General features: G+C 38.3%; 1 protein-coding gene across 1 annotated transcript in view; it reads left to right on the top strand.

Annotated features, from left to right (window-relative positions):
- Nucleotides 1-19,788, top strand: part of gpc6a (glypican 6a) — a 124,062-nt gene that overhangs the window by 89,426 nt on the left and 14,848 nt on the right. The window contains exons 5-7 of the mRNA XM_070902969.1: nt 5,576-5,706; nt 8,639-8,782; nt 11,231-11,260. Coding sequence (XP_070759070.1) covers nt 5,576-5,706; nt 8,639-8,782; nt 11,231-11,260 — 305 coding nt within the window. The remainder of the gene's footprint in view (nt 1-5,575; nt 5,707-8,638; nt 8,783-11,230; nt 11,261-19,788) is intronic.

Below are 19,788 nucleotides of genomic sequence, written 5' to 3'. Positions count from 1 at the left end.
TAAATCCATTGTTAACCCTTTAACACCGAGTGTGTCGTAGGAGACACGTTTGCGCAAGCACACTTTGGATTACCATAATTACGTCACGGTTTGCCGTATCGGAAAAATTCCAGCGGTTTCTGAAAGCTGAGACGTTGCAGGTTTAGGTTTTAAAGGGATAAAACCTAAGCTTCAAAATGTCTGCCTGGACTTTTTTGCTTATTTTGGCTGAGAGGCGCGAGTGAAATTACCGTAATGACACCATGTTGGCTGTAAAGCGCAAAGTCTCAGCTTTCAGAAACCGTTGGAATTTTTCCGATAGCGCAAACCGTGACGTCATTATGGTAATCCAAAGTGCGCTGGCGCAAACGTGTCGCCGACGACACACTCAGTGTTAAAGTGTTAATATATAAGGAAAATGGAAATTTCATCATTACATGAAACTGATACCAAAACAAATATATATCAGTCAAGATCAATATGAGATAAAGGGGAAACAGAAAAGCATTTATAAAACCATTTGTAAAATAAGTGCTCAGGTTAGTGGTCCTAGTTAAAAGAGTAATGTCAATGGCATCAGAAATCTGCAACGAAGACAGAAAAAAAGTGGAAATATAAATACTTTAAAACTAGCGATCTCTTAGTGTGCTTACATCATCAGGAACCCAGTATTCAAAAGCATTTTGAAGTCAAACAGTAGGCAGTTCCACAAGTAACAAAAACATATTTCTGAAAATCAATTCAAATCTTGGTTGATAATTCAAGTCTGGCAATAGACAGAGTGCAATCTGAATAAAATCAAAGTCAGAATACTCTCAAGTGAGCACCGATTTCATTGTCTGCAAGCCTGAAAATTACATACTTAAAATCAAATGGTTGCTTGAACCCTTTGAAGTCCTGATCCTGGTCTCTTCTGAAAGTTAACTCTTTGGACTCAGAAAGTCACAATTAGTCTACATGAAAGTGATATAAAATAAGCACCCATTGTGGCAGAGATCTTGGAATCTTGAAAATGGTTTCCACAAATACAATCATGGGGTTTTGTGCTTTCAAACTATGTGTAGTTTATCATGATTGAGTGTGGATTCAACTAGATACTATCCCAAATAAATAAGGCAACAAATCCCCTGAACAGACAAACAAGATCCAGGACCAATCAAGGGTAAGACACTTGTGACAATACGGTGGTGATCAGATGAAGTAGTAAAAGGTGATAGTATGTTATGACCTCACAAGCTAAAAACAAATTGTGTGAAATTGAACAGCATAGCCTGTGCACTTTAATATGTGCTTTTCTTTGCCCTCCTAATGATTTATGGTTAGAACAGATTCATCTTTAAGATGCTTTTCATCAACAGCCTATCGTCTTTAAAGTGTTCCCGTATGTGACAGAAGTTTCAGAAATTATTTAAGCATGTAGAAGTAACCCTTCCTCATAGCAATTCATATGGCTGACTCATACTCTCAATCCATCAAATATTCATTAAGCTATATGAAAAATAGGTTGTCAGAACTCAGCTGAGGGTATCATTTAGGTCTTTTATGGAATGAGTAACAGAATTGATGCCAATTTCCCCTCTACTCTGAAATCCCACTGAGGCTATTTCTGCGGGAGCATTAGAGCTGTACTCTGCTAAACATAGGTTGCTGAAGATTTCACAGGACTAAGGTTGGCACCCTGCAATGACCTCCAGCCAGCTCTTGATGGAAATCTAACCAAGCATCACGCCCAATTTGAGACTCCAGAGTAAACAAACAGGAGTGCTCTTCAAAGGTACAGCCACTAACAGACAGACGAGGGGAGTCTATCTGTAGCTCGATTCATTCAGTACACTGTAAAAGCACTGGCCTGGCTGAGAACCTACACAACCTTAACCATGAACATGTTTATTTGGAAGAAGAAAAAATTAGTTAATGTAATGTTATTTTTTTTTGTCCAAGACGCTCAAATGCTGTACATACTAAACGGTGTACATCCAGACTGGCAGAACCTCGACAGTCGTTCGAGGTTTAGCATGATGGTTGCTGTCTTTGTATTGTCTTGAATTGCATGCTTTTTAATATACCTGTGGTAATAAAATGATATAGTGTTATGATGTAAAACTAAATTAACGGAATGATATAATAGATAAGAACATGTTTTAACCCACATATGACACACGCCTGTCTTTGTCTAATCAAGGTGGTCATAAGTCAGTTACTGTTGCTTTAACATGGTCATGAATTAAGTTAGGCTCTGTTAACCTCGGATTTTCCAATTACTGTAAGCATATGTGTGTGCAGGTGGAAAAGGTTAAAAAACAATTGACAATCGCAGGCAACCTCAAATCAGGAACTGACTATGACATAAAAAGAAGCAGTTGAACCCAATAAGGTAATTACAGTAGGACAATGTAAAAGCAAGCAATATTCACCAAGGTAAAGTAAAGGTATAGTAAATCAGCACACAACTGGAATATAAAACGAAATGGAAATAGTAAAAGATGCTACAGTTGTCATGCACCAAAAGTAATATAATTAATAAAAGTGAGTGCAGAAAATAAATAGATTAGTGACTTTTGTACTATTATCAAATCAAATCCAGTTTTATTGTCACATACACAGTACGCATAGTGGAATTCTGCCTAGCTCCAGATCACAACTAGACAAAGAGGGTTCAAAATATGAAGGTGAAACAGTGAACAATACAATCAGGATGAGTTTCAATGGTGATGTATCAACTTTTTTCAGTTCTGTTTGTTTGATTGTCATCATCCGTCTTCTGCGTTTCAGCCACTGAGAATATAGCATGTTAATAGCTATATGGCTATATATACATATATATATATAAATATATATATATATATATATATATATATATATATATTACAACTTGAATTAAGTTGTAATAATGTCCAGGGGTCCTGTCTCAGCCTAACAGAATTAAGCGACCATCCACTGCAAGATTTTTTTGATGATGATCTTGCACTGGATGGTCGCTTAATTCTGCTAGGCTGAGACAGGACCCCTGGACATTATTACAACTTAATTCAATGTTAAGTGGTTTGAGTATTAATCTTTATGCTTTTAATTCACCTCTCTTTAAACAGGCTAGTGCTCCCTCTCCTCTGTGCTCACCTGTCCTCTAAATCACTCCCCTCAGTCAAGCGGGTGAGCTTAATATCCCGCCCTGTCAATAGCCACTGAGGGGAGGGAGGCTTTATGTTCCATAGGTCTCATGACAGGCTCTCTGAAATGCCGGCCTGAGGGCAGGAGCTCAAACTCATTCTGCAAGGTGCTGGTCAGGACAGTCTTGAATGGTATTGGCTTTCCTCAGCGCCGGCCTGTTACACTGTAATTGTGAGAGCTATACCTGACTTACCCCAATGATCTTATTTGTCAATTTTACAAGGCTCCTAAGCTTTTCTTACTGAATAAGTTGAAGTTTCCACACCAGGCTACAATGCACAATGTTAAAATTATTCTGTACAACAGTCGCTGCAGTACAAGTGTGCAGCTTTGACAGTTAAGATAAGGGCTCAAGTCCCCTCTCCTACCAACAGTCAGTCAGTATCGGTTTCCATTTAAGCAGTCTTATCTAACCATAACCAAGTAGTGTCAGTTGCCTAAACATAATCATACCTGAACTACAAGGTGGCAGATCAGAAAACTCTCATGAGTCATGCTGTTATGGAAAGCACTGACAAATGACCTGGTTTGTCATTTATGTATGAGGACATCTTGCCCTGATTTTGTTGAAGTGCTCAGTTTAGTTTTGCTCCCAAAGGCCCAAATTTTCTCCCAGCTCACTAGTGAGGTTTTTAAACTGAACTGTGAACTGTGCTGAAACAACGAGACATCAATAGTGGTAAGACAGCAAGATAACTTAGCTGGTGATATTTTACTGTATTTCTCTTTTGTAATATAAACAGATTCTACAAAAAGACCAAAACTAACAATGAATTGATCCTGTTAGACATTTCCATTGGTGTTGTTGTACTAGCTGATATGATCCTCCTTTATAATGAACCTGGGCACTGCAGTTTATTTTGAGTTGATCCCGCATATTCTGTCCTGCTGCTGTAAATACTCACCAGTGCATTAAATCCGCAGCTGAAAATAGTCCCCAACATAAACACTATTTATTCTTGTTTGACTAATGTTTGCGAGAAACTACAGTACCCAGCTGTTTTATTTATTTAGCCTTTTTCCAAAATGGAAGTATAAACCGTATTTGTGATTTTTGTCCTCAGTAGGAACCAATTGGCTTGCGGCTGAGTGCCACAGATAGGCTGGGGGTGTCAGCAGCAGAGTGTGTGGTTATCAGGCTTTGCCTCCTAAGCCTATAGAGCTGCACAAGAGGCCAATGATCACTCTGAATCAAAGTTCTAGTTATGATCACTTATGATCTAATGATTTGCTCTGCCTTTCTACTACTGCTAAAGACTCAGTGGATGAAGAACTGTGTTTCTGCAGCCCTTTCACAGGGAGTAGCTCCCATAGGATTAAAGAGGCTTTTCCTGACTGGTCCACATCCCTGCAAATGTCAGTGAGATGGAAGTCCTCTTGATATCACTGTTCTCGGCCCTTACCACTTAACTGGCGCTGACCCCTCAAACAAGACTTGGTGGACTTTTAATCACTTTTTTGAGAGACAAGATGGAGTCTAATGAAAATATCAGACATATTATTTTTACCGCTGACATCTCCCAGTCTAACGTGATCAATAGTACCATCCCTCTGTGTGAACACATTAATATCGCATTGTTTTAATGAAAATGAAAAGTGGCAGTTTGGCAGGTAATCTGTTTTAGGTATTGATTCATGCCAGGACTCCAGAGTAATAAGGTCATGGTACCGGCATGTTTTTGTTTTTGTTTTTCTCTCTTTTTGACTATTGTTGTACCTGTTAAAAGAATTTTGATGTTTTCTACAGACCTGATTAGATGTGAGTTTGGGTTTAAGTGATTCATAATGGCAAAGTTAAATATTTGCATGCTTTTGGTGTCTTATGGAATTCATGTTTGACATAACAAGAATTAAGTTAAGTACTGAGATGTAATTAAAAAGTAATTTCTAACACGATACATAGACATGACTTTATGAATGTATTGATATACTTTCACAATCTAAAAATACTAATGCAAACAGATGAATAAATCACAAGTCTTGTCGTTCTCTGTCTAACTGGGGTGATTAGCATGTATGCAAATCAATGATTTGTTTTATGTATAAGCTATTTGTAAGCTTAGCACATTGAAATTTAATTTCTACTTGATGTCGCACATCCTCTTACAAACAGCAGAGTTCCTCCATCTCCCTGTCCCTTTTTTACACTGTGTGTGTTTTTGGTGAAGGTACTGGCAGGTTCCTATTGTGTTTGTAATCATTGGCAGTCAACTGATTTGGAGAAGGCCCCGTTCTTTGTACTCTTAGTTGGACCCATGTCAAAGACACATGATGGAGCACATCACCCTGAGGATTTTTAATTGAGTATTGTTAAAGCTCAAAGATGATGTGAACATATTGACGTGTGTGCGTGAACAGAAGAAGTAAAATGTGTGAATGTGTGTGTTTAATATCTCTGAGCTGACATGTGTCCTCTGTGTTATGACAGATGCTATGTTGCTGGTGGCAGACAGACTGGAGGGACCCTTCAACATTGAAGCAGTTATAGAGCCAGTCGACATCAAGATCTCTGAGGCTATCATGACCATGCAGGACAACAGCATGCAAGTGTCAGCCAAGGTACCGTATTTTCGTATCTTTGTTCGCCATGCCGTGATATATCTTTACAATTACAATCAATTACAATGACACTGTACAAAACGTGAAAAGAAAAAGAAAGGGGGGTAAACAGGTAAATAATGAGCATAATAAGTGGGTTGTATGAGTATACCTAAACTTAGTTATTTTGAATTATTGCAACAATTCTTTATCGATCTGAATTCTCGTGATGAGGGTGAAAATACGGTCACACTGTGTATTAAAATGTAAATACAGTATGTGGTTGGAAGCCTTGGATGGCACGTAGAACACAGTGACAGGCTTCAATACACAACCCTGTTAAAAATCAGTCACAAAGTGGTCACACTGAATATATCGCAAAACGTCCACTGTTGATGTATTGTACAATATCCTGTCATGGCAACACTGTCTTGAAGCCTGAGACAGGTTGTATTTACTCTTTCAATATTTAACCAAAACCAGTCTAAACCTAACCACACATGGGATGCAGAACGGGAACTCTGGTCTTCACGTTTCCTCTGTAATATAATTGGCAAACCATTTAATAGTATATAATGGTGATTTTTTTAGGAGACAGTTTAACATGCAAGAGACGCAACTAATTTCCTCCTTCTTTAGAGTTCAAATTGCTAATAAGTCTTTGGATTAGTTCTAAATTTGAAGCAGCACATTCAGAATATTATCATTCACAGAATATTGTTTTACTGTCTCTCTTGCCAAAAGGCAGGTTTTTGCAGTTCAACTTTTTATTCTGATCCTTTGGTGTATTCTGGCCTGTCTCCATGCCAGAGTTACAAAGGTCAGTGTGAATTAGATGTCACGTTCTTTTCCATATCAAAAGGGCTGCAATTTACAACTTTACCCAGTGTCTGTGTACTTGACGCTCCATGCCTGCAAGGTTGTGCTTGGCTGACAGATTGCTCTGAGATTACAATCTTTCCCCACATTCACATTTTAACCATAAAGAGTCCTTCCTCCCAGTCGCCAAGCTGTGCAGCATATATCAGGCCACGTTGCATGGTACTTTCATTCTTGGACCTGTTCAAAATCGGTTTGCTTGTGTGATGTACAGGATAGTGGAATTGTAATCATGGTGAGGAATTGATAAATATTAGAGAAAAGACAGCCTCTTGTCTTGACAGCCATGTAGCACATTAGAGTGCTCCATCACATACTGAGCCAGGGGCCAGCAGACAGGCCAGAGAGGAATGCTAATAAGCTGTGCTGTTTGGAGGTGTGTTGTTTGGGCCTGTAGAGACCAAGCCATCTGAAAACAATCTATTCTCACAATGAACCTCTATGAACTACACATTGATTAACGTGAGGTTCAAGTAATAGTAGATCTGCACTTCTATTTTTGTGAATGAACAACAAAACTTTAGTTTGTATTTCAGGAAAGTTTAAAACCATTATCTTTGTAAAATTCAGTGTTTATCCAAGAGAACAGTGTTCTCTGATATACAATTATTTTCAGTGTGTCACTCACATATGCACACATATTCATGTCATGGTTGCACTTCAGAATGACATAATGAATGAATGAAAATAATTGTATATCAATATATATATATATATATATATATATATATATATATATACAGTGCTTAACAAATTTATTAGACCACCTGTCATAAAAATGAGAAAACACAAATATTTTAGAAATCTGTCAAAAACTTGTTTCAAAATAAAAATTGTATTGTTATTTATTAGGCAAATAACAAACTGGAACAACTAAATAGTCCTTATTCACATATATTAATCAAAAATCTTAATATTCTGTATGACCTCCTATGGCCCTGATAACAGCTTGCATTCTTGCAACCACAAAACAAAATTTTCTGTTCAGGAATGCAATTAAATAACTGTAATTTGGCATCTCAATCAAAAAATAATAATGTGCTTTACTATTTTGTTCTGCTTTTTTGTAAAACAGTAAATTTGAGAATTCATGGATAACAACAATAATTATATTTTAGCATTAAAGATATAATTTTGATTAAAGAGCTTGGCTTGCACATACTGGTGGATTAACCATTACAGAAACATAAAATATTTTGGTAATCAGTAATACTGTTAATTTAGGGCAGCAGTGGCAAACACCTTACACTGGGTGGTGGTCTAATAAATTCGTTAAGCACTGTATATGTATATACTTAAACCAGCATGTGTTGGTACTTGCTTGCAATTGAAAGCCATTGTTATAAAACAACAATGAAAAAAAATCTCATCCATTTAACCAGCACTGCTTTGTTTATATATATATATATATATATATATATATATATATATATACACAACCAATATGTTACTATCAGTTTTAACAGTAAATAAAAGCTCATTCAAATTTTTAACCAGCAGTTAAAATGGATGAGATTTTTTTCATTTTGAAGACTCTATGTTGTTTTATAACAATGGCTTTCAATCGCAAGCGAGTAACAACATATGATGGTTTTTGCCACCAATGTGACACTTCCTGTAAAAGGAGACTCTGACACTGATAGACAGCATTGGTTCCAAGCTGGCTCTATATAGTTTTCTATCTCAAATCACAGACCAGAAATGGTGCTGTGAGCAAATTGACACAGGCTTCTGAAGGGAAAAATGTCAGTGGTGTAGGCAAACTACTACAAAGTTTTGTGGGATCAAAATGAATGTGTATTCCACAAAGAAATAGACTTAGCCTTGGCTCCGTGCATAGTTCATGCAGCTTCGGACTGCTGATAACCTGGTTTCTAACCATTCAGCTCTGCAGCAGCAGCAAGCTCACATCACATAATAATGGAAAATATTGTGTTGATTTTGCAAAACCAGGCAATTTCCTCAAGATACTGTAAATGCTAAAAAACTTTTTAGACAATCTGTATCCTCTTTCACGTTCCCTTTGTGCCTGCCCCCTCTCTGTGGTAATTGTATCTCCCTCTGTTCATTTTAGGTTTTTCAAGGGTGTGGTCAACCAAAGCCATCAGGAATAGGCAGGTCTACACGCGGCATCTCAGATGTGTTTAGTGCTCGCTTCAGACCCTACACCCCTGAAGAGAGGCCAACCACAGCAGCTGGAACAAGCCTGGAAAGACTGGTACGTACAGAGACAAGATAAGAAGTATAGTCACTATAGTAATATTGTAAACTGCAATTGGAAAATATATAAACAAATGAATAAATGGGTAAAATAAAATAAGTAAAAAAAAGTAATTTCAATCAAACTTTATAGTTTCATTTATAGTGTGACATGGAATAAGGAATAGTTTAAAAATAATCAGCATTAACAGGAGGATATGAAATAGGCATTTAAAGATACGTTCTTAGAGAGAGGTATCGGTAGAAACGAATCTTGGGTTGAATAATTTGCTTAAGAAGTCCAACTCATTCCTAAAATGAATCTCTAATTGTTGGGCTTTCACTTTGAAGCCTAATTAGGGCTGGAACAGCCAATTCATGATGGTTTTATTGAAGAAGTCTTACTTGTCCTTTTTCTCTTTTTTTTAGTTTAACAGCTCAACCAATTTTCACAGCTGCAAGTGTGTTGAGAATGTTTGACATATTATTGGTGGAGGCATACTGAGCATGAAGCCAATTTACCAGGGCTCAAGTCCAAAGGCCAGAAAAAAATAGAGTCCCTCAAAGAGTCCAAGCAAAATCATTGTAAGTCCATGTTCATGTAGTCCATATTGACTCCACACCACACTGTGCTCAAAGTTCACATATTTCAGTTTCTTACACTCTCTGCGCCAGAGGTTGCAGAGATGTCATGTGCTTTTCCACATAAACTTCTTGGACATATTGTTTAGGATATATTCCTCAGAGTGTGTATTGCTGCAGGAAAAGAGCAGAAACCATTAGATCAGATTACAAAATGTTCCTAATCACAAAAAAATGAGCTATGCCTTTTTCCAGAATTTGCACTGCTCGGAGAATCAGTCTTGAAGAGGCTAAAACAGAATCAACATACACCCACCAAACTTCAGGATGATGACAAATCCTAAGACATTAATTGAGGCTATAAAAAGATTCATTGCACCACATCATGCCACTGAAACACAATGTGTAGGAGGCTGTCTGTGTCAAGATCTTCTATATAGCAACACAGAGGCCCTCAAGTTGACAAGACGTTAAACCAGGTCCCACAACTAAGATCTCTGTAGCCTACAACTGTGCATCCTTTCCCCTTTTGCTACAGAATGTGTGCTGCTGTGATGTCTCACAAAGCTCTAATACACAATGATATACATAACGATTTTAAATCTGATACCATAATGTAATGTTTCGCATGTCAAGCTGCACTATTGTTATAGATGTGAATGTTAAAAGGAGGACCGGTAATTAAAGCAAACTTCTATGGTATAAGCAGAGAAACTGAGTTACATACAGTATCTGTTTTATTAGAATGTATTAATTCTAAAACAGTAATAACACCACGTAGTGTCCATAAAAGCCTTTATAGATTTTTCCCTTGAACAAATGTGTTATGAATAGATATGGAATATGGAATAACAACTACAACATGTCAGAGCATGGATTGGATATTATTAAACCATATTTCATCAATTTGTCCTTTGACCAATCCATTTAAAAAATGTTTCTGTAATCCTCTGTCCAATTGGCAAATCCATTTATTAAATACATTGTTGTCCTTTTTAAATAAAAGGCACAGTTGCTAATCTACTGCTATATAAGTTGTTTGACAGGATTAAAATGGAAAATATGCAGGAGCAGAGAAGCAGATTAAAGGCTGCAGAGTGTATTGTGTCTGCCTTCATAAGTACTCTATACTCCCTAATTCTAGCTGTAATTGTAAGAAATGAACACATTGAGTGTATTACAATGGTTGTGTGAAACATGGCCAGATCCTTTAAAATGTTATTCTTGAATTCAGCATATCTTTACAAACAGGATTTGTAGGAAAATTCTAACCAATCTTGACAACATACACATCAAAAAGGGTGTGAAAGGAAAACATTACTAAAAACCAAAAATACATTTATAGAAAGTCCTGTCTTTAATAATTCATGTTTACATGCTCTCAGACTAATTTCTTGTAAAAGAGGAATAGAAAAGAGAAACATTCTTCTAAGAAAAGTGCGTTGGGTTGCACAGGGTAAGTACAATATTGAAATACATCTGTGCTAGACACCAATGCATTAAGTGATCATGTATATTTTGCCAAGCTGAGTTCATTGAATTGAATGAAATAACTACTGTTATTAGACCACTTCAGGCTAATTCTCCACGTGACGCTGCTGTTTGTACGCAGGTCCCGATCTTTAGCATCGATCAGATTTGATGGCAGCAGATTGTAAACTGATTTCACAGTGGGAAATTCATTGTGAATGAAATGGGTTTAGGTACCAAATCTTATAGTGAGATGAGGCTGGTGGATGGAATATTTCAGCAGCGCCATTTATCATTTAACTTTTTGCTTCACTAACTAATAGACATTCTTGTGCTTCTATTCTCCCTCTCAGTCTCTATATTTCTCCAATGTCCAATTAAATCTCTTTCTTCTTCATTTCTCTGCTGCTCCCAGAGGGTTGTGTGGAGGACAATGCAACACAGTGTAAGCCTTTCATTCCTTCTCTTACTTTCACCAAGTCATCTGTCTTGTGGTGTTTTAATCAACCTGCCCATAAAGCTCCACTCCTTTACATTATTCAGAGTTGATATTGATTGCTTGTTTGTGACATGGTTGTTTATTTACTTTGGCTGAATTATTTGGGATTTTTTTCTGGAACTGAACTAAGCTGCTGAGGTCGATATATATATATATAACAGTCTTTCTCCGTTTCTTAATTTGTCCAAAATAATTTAGACTGGCAGCATGGTGGTTTCGTGATTAGCACTGTTATCGCCTTACAGTAAGAAGTTTGTGAGTTTGAATCTCTGCTGTGTTCCTCCTGTTTGAATTTTACATTTTCTCTATGGGTTTCCTTGAGAGACGTGAAATAATTTGCCCATAGGTGTGATTGACATATATTAGTGTGTTCACCGCCCTAGCAAAGAATTCAGGGTGTTCCCTCCTTGCCTTTTTCCCAGTGCATGCTGGGATAAGGCCGTGCTCCAGCTGTGGCCTTGTGCAGAGATAGAAACAGAGTATGCTCTGTTGTTATTGCTTGATGTTGTGCTTCAATGTTTTGGATTCCACACATGGGTGAAGAAGGGCTAAAGCAAATTCTCTGAACCTGTCAACTGATTATCATTCAAAAGGAGAATCTGAAGGATTTTGTTGAGCAGGGTTTCTGACAATTTGAATCATATATTTAATAATTTTATTGGCATCTTGAATGTCATTCATATGTCTGCTTTTATGATGGCCTTTAACCAATCAGCCAGAAACCAGTTACATCAACTTTTGGCAGTGCTGGCAGAATAAGTAAAACATTTTATTTGTTACATACACAATTACACATGAACTTGTAGTGAAATGTTTGGTACAGAAGCATGATCTTACTATGACGGCACTGCATACTTAATAGTAAAATTAATTTGCCTCTTATTTAAGTCTTCAATTCTTGCACACAGAAAGCAAGATTTATGTACATGAAATCACATGGCAAAAGTTCTGTGTTCAATTTACTCTCGCAATCTGCATGTAATTAGGATCTGATTTGCTAGGGCAGCAGCCAGTTGCATAATAAGTGACTGGGACCAGCTTTCGCACCCATTCTGTGAGTGAAGGAAAGGTCAAAAGGTGAAGTTCAGTGGCGGGATTTGTCTGAGATCAGCTAGTTTGATAAAGTGAAATGAATGGCTTCAGGCACAGAAACGAGCAGTAAAAGGTTTAGTGAATATGACTGTGATTACCACTTAAGTTCATGGTCGACTGTAAAGCTCTCAGTCATCATTACGCCTTATGTATTACTTTTAAATTCATTTGTTGCCTTTTTCAATCTCGGTCTGTTTTCGGGTGATTTGTGCTAATGTATCTCTAACATCCCAGTCTGTCATCTGTGTCTCAGATCAGAACTGAATTAGATACAAGTGCTTACATGCTGTCTAATCCTCTTCCTTTTCCAGCTCACTGCCTAACGATTTAAAGCTGAAAGAGGTCTGTCTTGTTGGGTTTATTGTACAAAGTCCTGTAGCTGACTTACATAAGAGTTGTCTTAGCTTAATGTTGACAAAATTTACTGTAAATACAAATAGTAGTAGTGGTTCTCTGGCTTTTTGAGCAGCTTTAACAGGTTTTTTTGATGCTTTGATTTATGATTGTCTTGGTGTATTTTGCTTTCTCTACTGGACTATACCTCCATACAACTGTATCCTTATTTACTGCATGATACTGTATAATGTATATTAATGGTACGGCCCGACAGTGTTTACAGTGAAATCTGTCTTTGTTTGGTGTTGATTCCTCTCTGGGACTGAATGACCTTCTCCTTCTAATTCAAAGGGAAGCTTCTCTTAGGCTGCATTCAGACCAAATGCTGTGGTTGCGGCGATTAACGCAGAGTTGTGCGGCGGTGTGGGAGTGACATTACGTCGCCCGTTTGTGTGACGTTATGTTGTTAACTAACACCCAATCCAGAGGGTGACTGTAATGCACTTAAAAGCAATTTGCCAAACAACAAAAGAGAAGAAGAAGAAGAGCTTTAACCCCCTTACCCGGGCTGCTAGTATGCCGGCTTGTACGAGTGATCTTCTTTTCGTGGGGGTCTTGCGATCCGACCGGTGGCCTTCGTGATTTTAGGCCGCACCGTGATGTCGGGTTGCGTTTCTCCAAAAGTTCTGTCTCATCTTTTTGCCACTGCGGTTTTTCGCGGGACCCCCCACGGTTACCACTGCCGCACCCTAAACGCACCACGCTCATTCAAAATGAATGGGAGGACTGCCATTTTCTCCGCAACGCTGGATTTGGTCTGAATGCAGCCTTAGAGTCAGAGAGGGCTGTTTAACTGTCTCTCTGTATAATTTTTGATAGTTTGTGTGCATATAGTGTTTGTTTTCTGTTGTACTGACTTGTTTAAAAATTCATAAAATTGATGGCAGCCCACAGAGACTGTGATGTTTAATTAAAAAAGATGGCATTTTTCATGTCAGCTAAAAACCCACTGCTAAATCTGAAAAAATGACTGTATTAGGAACTGACTGTGGGGACATTGGCATTCCCCTCAGCCTCTTCTTCTAACTTCTCATTTGCAAATGGTAACATGCTAACTATCAGCTTGTTAGCTGATGTTAGCATTTAGCTCTAGCACCTAAGTACAGACTCACAGGGATGATGGCTGGAGACTCTTCTACGCCATGATTTGACCCTAAGCAATTCATTTGAAAACACTGATGAATATGATTGAGACGCGTCTTTACTGTCAAAATAAGATGCTCTGTCCAGCAGGTAAAATGTTACATTTGCCTCATTTCCACTGCATGGTACGGCACAGCGCGACTCGTTTGGAACTGTTCTTTTTTTCCTGTGGAAAACGAAATTGAGAAAAGTGCCAGGTACCAAAAGTGAGTCGAGTGGAGTTGAGCCGAGCCATACCGTGCAGTGGAAATGAGGCCACAGATAGACCCAAGTCTTCCCTCTGTTCATCACAGTCTTTATTCACTGTCGAGATAGGTAAAAGTATTCAGTGTATTGGAGTAGTATTGGAGCATATCCTCCAACATGTGTTCCACATTCACATTTATATTCTGAGGGTGTTGAGAAGTCCATACCCTGGGTGAACAACAACATTTATATTCTTTTCATTTATTTTGCCAGTGATAAGCAGATGTCTGATGACACAATTCTGACAGAAATTACTTTGTTCTCTGTCAGCTTAATCTAACATTGCTGACAGGACATTACTGTCAATTTCTCCATTACACAAATGTTCACAGAAAAAAGTGTGATGGATGTCCTGATGGGATTCCATTATTGATTTATTTGACCAATTTCTAAATATTTTTCAGCCTCTCTAATGGGTTGTTTGTTGTTGAGCGCTATTGAAACGGGGATGCATTTGGAAAGAAAGTAAATCAGTCATTAGCATTGGCCAGGCCTTTCTCCATGCTCCATTTCACGTTCTAGCAGAGTGCCAGGGCCAGGAAACGATCTGGCAAAGACCATTTTTCTCAGGAAAGAAAAAGTGTTTAATAAATGATTAGTGTTTTATTTCTTCAGTCAATCACAGTAATCCAGCTCTAATAAGCACCACATATCTATGCTTTAGTGTGCATTTGTTATTGTAGCCACACTATACTGAGAGGACTAAAGGGTTTTGTGGAGATTTAGGAAAACACACTGTGAATTTGAATGCATTGAAAGAAACCCAGCGCTGAACATCCTTCACCCTCTGAATGGGAGAAGAAATCACTATTCCCACATGAAAGTTTCTTCCTGCCAGAGTAATCACTCATTGAGAAATCACTCCGCCCAACGCTATTGCAGACACAACTGCCAATTATGACCAATAGTAACACGGCCAAATTGGTGAAATTCATGAGTCATGCCATAAAATGGATCCAGTTACACCCCTAATGAAATTCTGGCATGTCCTCCAGATCTGTTCTCTACAGTGTTTCTCCTTAATAGCCACAATTTCTGTGCAGATCAGCAGGCAAAAGAAGAACAAGTGTTAAGACCAGTTAATCGCAGTGGAATGCTAATTCAGTGTACTGGGCATGCTGAGCTTATGTTTTAGCAGCGGTAACAACCACGGGGTGTGAGTGCTGTTGGGGTTTCTAAACTACATTACATTGTGCTGACAAAGATCTTGGAAAAAAAGAATTGTATACTTTGTGGTGTCAGAACTTTTTTACATTTTATTTTTTTATTTTTTTACATTTTTAAATAAAATCACTGCGGCTGATGATGGAAGAGTGCAGGTTATGCCACCTGGTACAACATGGTACTTTTAATTCCTGTGATTAAGGCAGGTTATGTATTGTGCTACAGTTGTAACGCTCTACCTTCTACGAAACCAATTAATTCAAAATTGATTGATCTTTTTTTGCTCTATATACTGTTTTTGCGTAGTAATCCTGCTGTGGACGACTGTTCAAAGATCAAAATGTGAGAGCCAGAGATTGGTGGTTGATGAATTCAGCTCAATTGCTATATTATCGTGCTTACAAGGGGAGCAACCACACTATCACAAATTGGACGTTAGGTGGTTTTGGTGGCCATAGAAGGGAGGAAACATGATGTTAAGGCTTTGTTCATGCACTGTTCCCATAAAGAGGTGACTGTTCAGCGTAAATTCAATTAAAAAATGAGCTGGAGAACCTATAATCATTCCAACATTTTACTGGGCTATTTTAAATCTACATTTGATACATATTAATGCTGAGTTTAAAATAATGGGATGGTGTGAACTGGGTTGTCTCAGTATACACCTCTTTGGCTTAATAAAGGGCGATGAATCCGTCTGTCCGGAGGTGATTCTGCCTGTCAAAAGAGAGGGAAAGACCGATGCGTAATCAGCCGTGCTCGCTCAATAGAGACCTGTCCCTGAAAATGAATTAGAATTAATGTACAGACAGACACAACAGATCAATGCGGCCACCTTCTAACACCTCAGTGTTTAATGGCAGCGTCCCCCCACCTGCTTTACTTCCTCACAGTTCATTTGGAGTAGTTTGCTCTTTACATATTTTTTACATCTGTAATATTTACATTAAACTGTGTTCTTGCCAGTACTTTCAGGCTTTGCCAAGTTAGCAGTGCACACACCAACTGATGTATCACAGACAATGCGTTAAGCAGTAAAATAGTCCTGATGGATGGGGTTGTTGGGGATTTTAATTCACCGATCTCTCAGAAAAATGCATAATCAAGCAAAACTTTGGCTTGAAAGGAAGTTCAATTGCAGTACTCTGTGTCAGTGTGTCTGTTTCTGCTGAAAAAAGAAAAATAGGGGCTTGACACCTATTGTGGTGCACAGCTGCTTGGGAGATGTGCACAGTATGGTTTGTGCTGCAGGGAGATTTTCTGGTAAATTACAAAACCATGGTGATGTTTTGTTGTTAGATAATTTCCAGATCCTGTGCCTGGTTTCCTTTGCAAGCTCTTCTAGGCTCTTGCTGCTCACTCTTCTGGGAACTTGTCTTTACAAATCTTACACTACAAGAGAGCTGCATGACTTTATGCCGACAAATCAACAGTGTTCGAAAAACTTCTGACGAAGGTAGCACAAAGACCTCGTATCAGATTTCCAGTCTCACCTGCTCAAGTAATGCGTCAATGACAGCCTCTCACTCCTAGACATCTCAAACATGTGGACTTTGTTTCAAATTTCAAAAACCTCCCTGAGACAACGAAGCCTGAGGTTATGAAGTGTACATCTCCCTGTGCAACATCGTTTACCATAATCCTCGCTATGTCGACACAATAGAAGAACAGAGGTTATTTTATTTGTTGATTGTTAACAGGTTGCTGTAGTTTGCACTTGGAATTAAAAGTAGAGGACCCTACTGATTTTGTGTTTTCACATAAATTAAATGAATAACAATAAACCTGGCAACTGTGGAAGAGGCGCTGGAGGCATGCCATTAGAGAATTTCTTTTGGGCCACCGAAGTACAGTATTATGAACATCAATACATGTCATCACACGTCTTCCCCATGTATCTCATATAAATGTATACTATATGCAGGAAAAATGTTAATTAACATACTGCAGCATGTGGCCAGTATGCATTAGGATGCTGTACACAGACTATACTGTTTTCAGTGTGCTGGCCTGGAGACAGTCTGATTAATTAACCAATCACTAGACTCTGTCATGTAGCAGTGAGTGAAGGTTTCCTTTTTAAATCAACAGACAGGATCTAATCATCTCTGCTGCCATTATTCATAGCCGGTGCCCTCAAAGAAAGCCTGAGCCTGCAGGTATGGCCATGAGGTAAACAAGGAGACACCCTCCATCATAGACATAGACACCATTCACTGGATCCCCACAATATATCAGGAAACTACCTAAATCACCCCAATCTTAATCTGCTCCTATTGCACACAGTCTAGGCACCACATTATCTTCAGCTGCAGTGTAAATGAGAGTAATTTCCCATCTCAGGCTAAATTTGGGACCCAACTGGTCCACCAAACCTGGCTGCTTTACCATCTGAGCAGCTTGTCAGTAGACGCTGCCAGAAAGCCACAGCATGTACTGGAATCTGCCTCAGCTCCTGCTGCTCATCACCAGGCTGTTTAGCCCACTACTGTTTCCCCTGACATAGTGTGGTTAGCACATCTGCCTAAAGGTAGAGGGTGTTTACCTTGCTTTAACACAGCAGAGCCTCGTGAGCTGAAATAAACCACAGTGTGTCCAAGGAAATCCTATTTGGTGCATTATTTAAAGCACTGAATCACAAAACGCAGGACCATGGTGTCTGAAGTAAGCTAACCCAATTGCGATGAGCATAACAAGGAACTGACCATTATGTGCTGCTTCCCTTTGGAGACTTTCCAACTTTTTAAAATGCGTCTTAACCACAGCTTTATATAATTTAAATCCCCCAGTGCAGAGAGACTGGTTCATTCCACAATACCATTACGATCCTGTTGGTGTCCATGTGACCTAGAAACTGGAGGACTTTTAGTGATCCTGCAGTCTATCCTTGCATATTTATCAAGGTTGGATAACTGAAATTCTTTGTTGAGATTGGTTAATACAGCCACTCTTTCCAGCTGTGCTATAATATCTGCTCCATTTATGTGACATTTCTGCTTCTTCTGTCCCTAACGTTTGTGCTAAAATGAGCAACGCTTACTTTGCTGAATGTGCTGATAGTGCTTCAACGCTGATGCTAGAACACTGTGCGGGTCCATTATGTCTCACTTTTGTGCATATTTGTTCATGTTTGGTAGAAGTTTCCAGAGGATTTGTTTCTTATGCAGTGCCACTGTGTGATGATCAGGCTGGACACTAGAGTAAAGAAGAAATCCAAAGGAACAAATTACTGTTGTTTGTCTGTTGTTTTTGTGCCTATAACTAGCCCAAGGTCAATCAATACTGATGCCATCCCTACTGTAAATTATTCATTAATTTCCATTCCTGCTTATTACTGTTGTACTGATGAAGGGGTGTGAGTCTGTTCCAGTATGCACTGGACATTTCACCAGTCAATTTATGGCCTAACATAAATACATTAGCATTTTTAACACATAAAGTGACTCAAGATTTCAATGAAAAACACCAACATGCGAGGGATTTAAACTCATTTAATCCATGAATTATATATGTGTGGAGCCTAATATATTTATCATTTAAGGTTCAATATTGGTGCATAACGTTGGATACATTTCAATGCCATATGCTGAACACCGCTGAATAATTATACTGATCTTATTTTATTTTTTCACCTGTGAGTCCAGATGTTGAGGCATGCATTGATTTTGATGCTTTTCTGTATTTATCGAAAACCTGTAACTTATTTGTGAAGTTGCTTAAGTAACTTTACCTTGCAGAGAAGCATCTGTTTATAGAGCCTTTTTCCCCAAACGGTATGTTTACCCTTGGGATGGGACACAAAACCAGCTGTGTATGAAACTTCCATCTGTGCTTACATTAGTCAGGTCACGGTTTGTTTAGCGTGAATGTGCTGCACTAAAAACTGCTCAGTATGCTTATCATTTGAGGTCCAATTTCACTGCTTTATAGTAACAGTTTTGTCCAATAGGAAAGTAAACATACTGTATCAAAGACAAAAATAATACATTATTTAGGTTTAGCTAGCGTCTTCTATGCAAATGTACTGAAGAACAACTTTGGTTATTTATTTTTCTTAACATTGGCACATGCCTCATACATTGTAACGCTCTCTATTAAGCACATTCATTCAGTTGGCGACAACTACAGCTTGGGGATATACAAACAGTTTATTTTGGTTGACTTGAAGTTCAGTTTTCAGATCTATACTCTCTGTGTGCAAATTCATATCTGTTGTTTTCTATTGAACCATTGAAGAGATAACTGAAATGAAACATCCTTCAACAGTCTTGCCTCTACAGTGGGCTTAGACTATGAACGTGTTAAATATAGGCCTGATTTTCTCCCTGAATAATAAATCATTTACGGATTTGGAGTCACCAGCAACATTTTTCCAGCTTTTACCTCAAAACACCTACAAAGGAACAGGTGCTTAAATGGGCACAGGTGCTTTT

This window comes from Enoplosus armatus, chromosome 1 (genome assembly GCF_043641665.1).
Source record: "Enoplosus armatus isolate fEnoArm2 chromosome 1, fEnoArm2.hap1, whole genome shotgun sequence".
NCBI lineage: Eukaryota > Metazoa > Chordata > Actinopteri > Centrarchiformes > Enoplosidae > Enoplosus > Enoplosus armatus.
The sequence above is the reverse complement of the archived record's forward strand: the minus strand, read 5'-3'. Positions and strand labels throughout refer to the sequence as shown.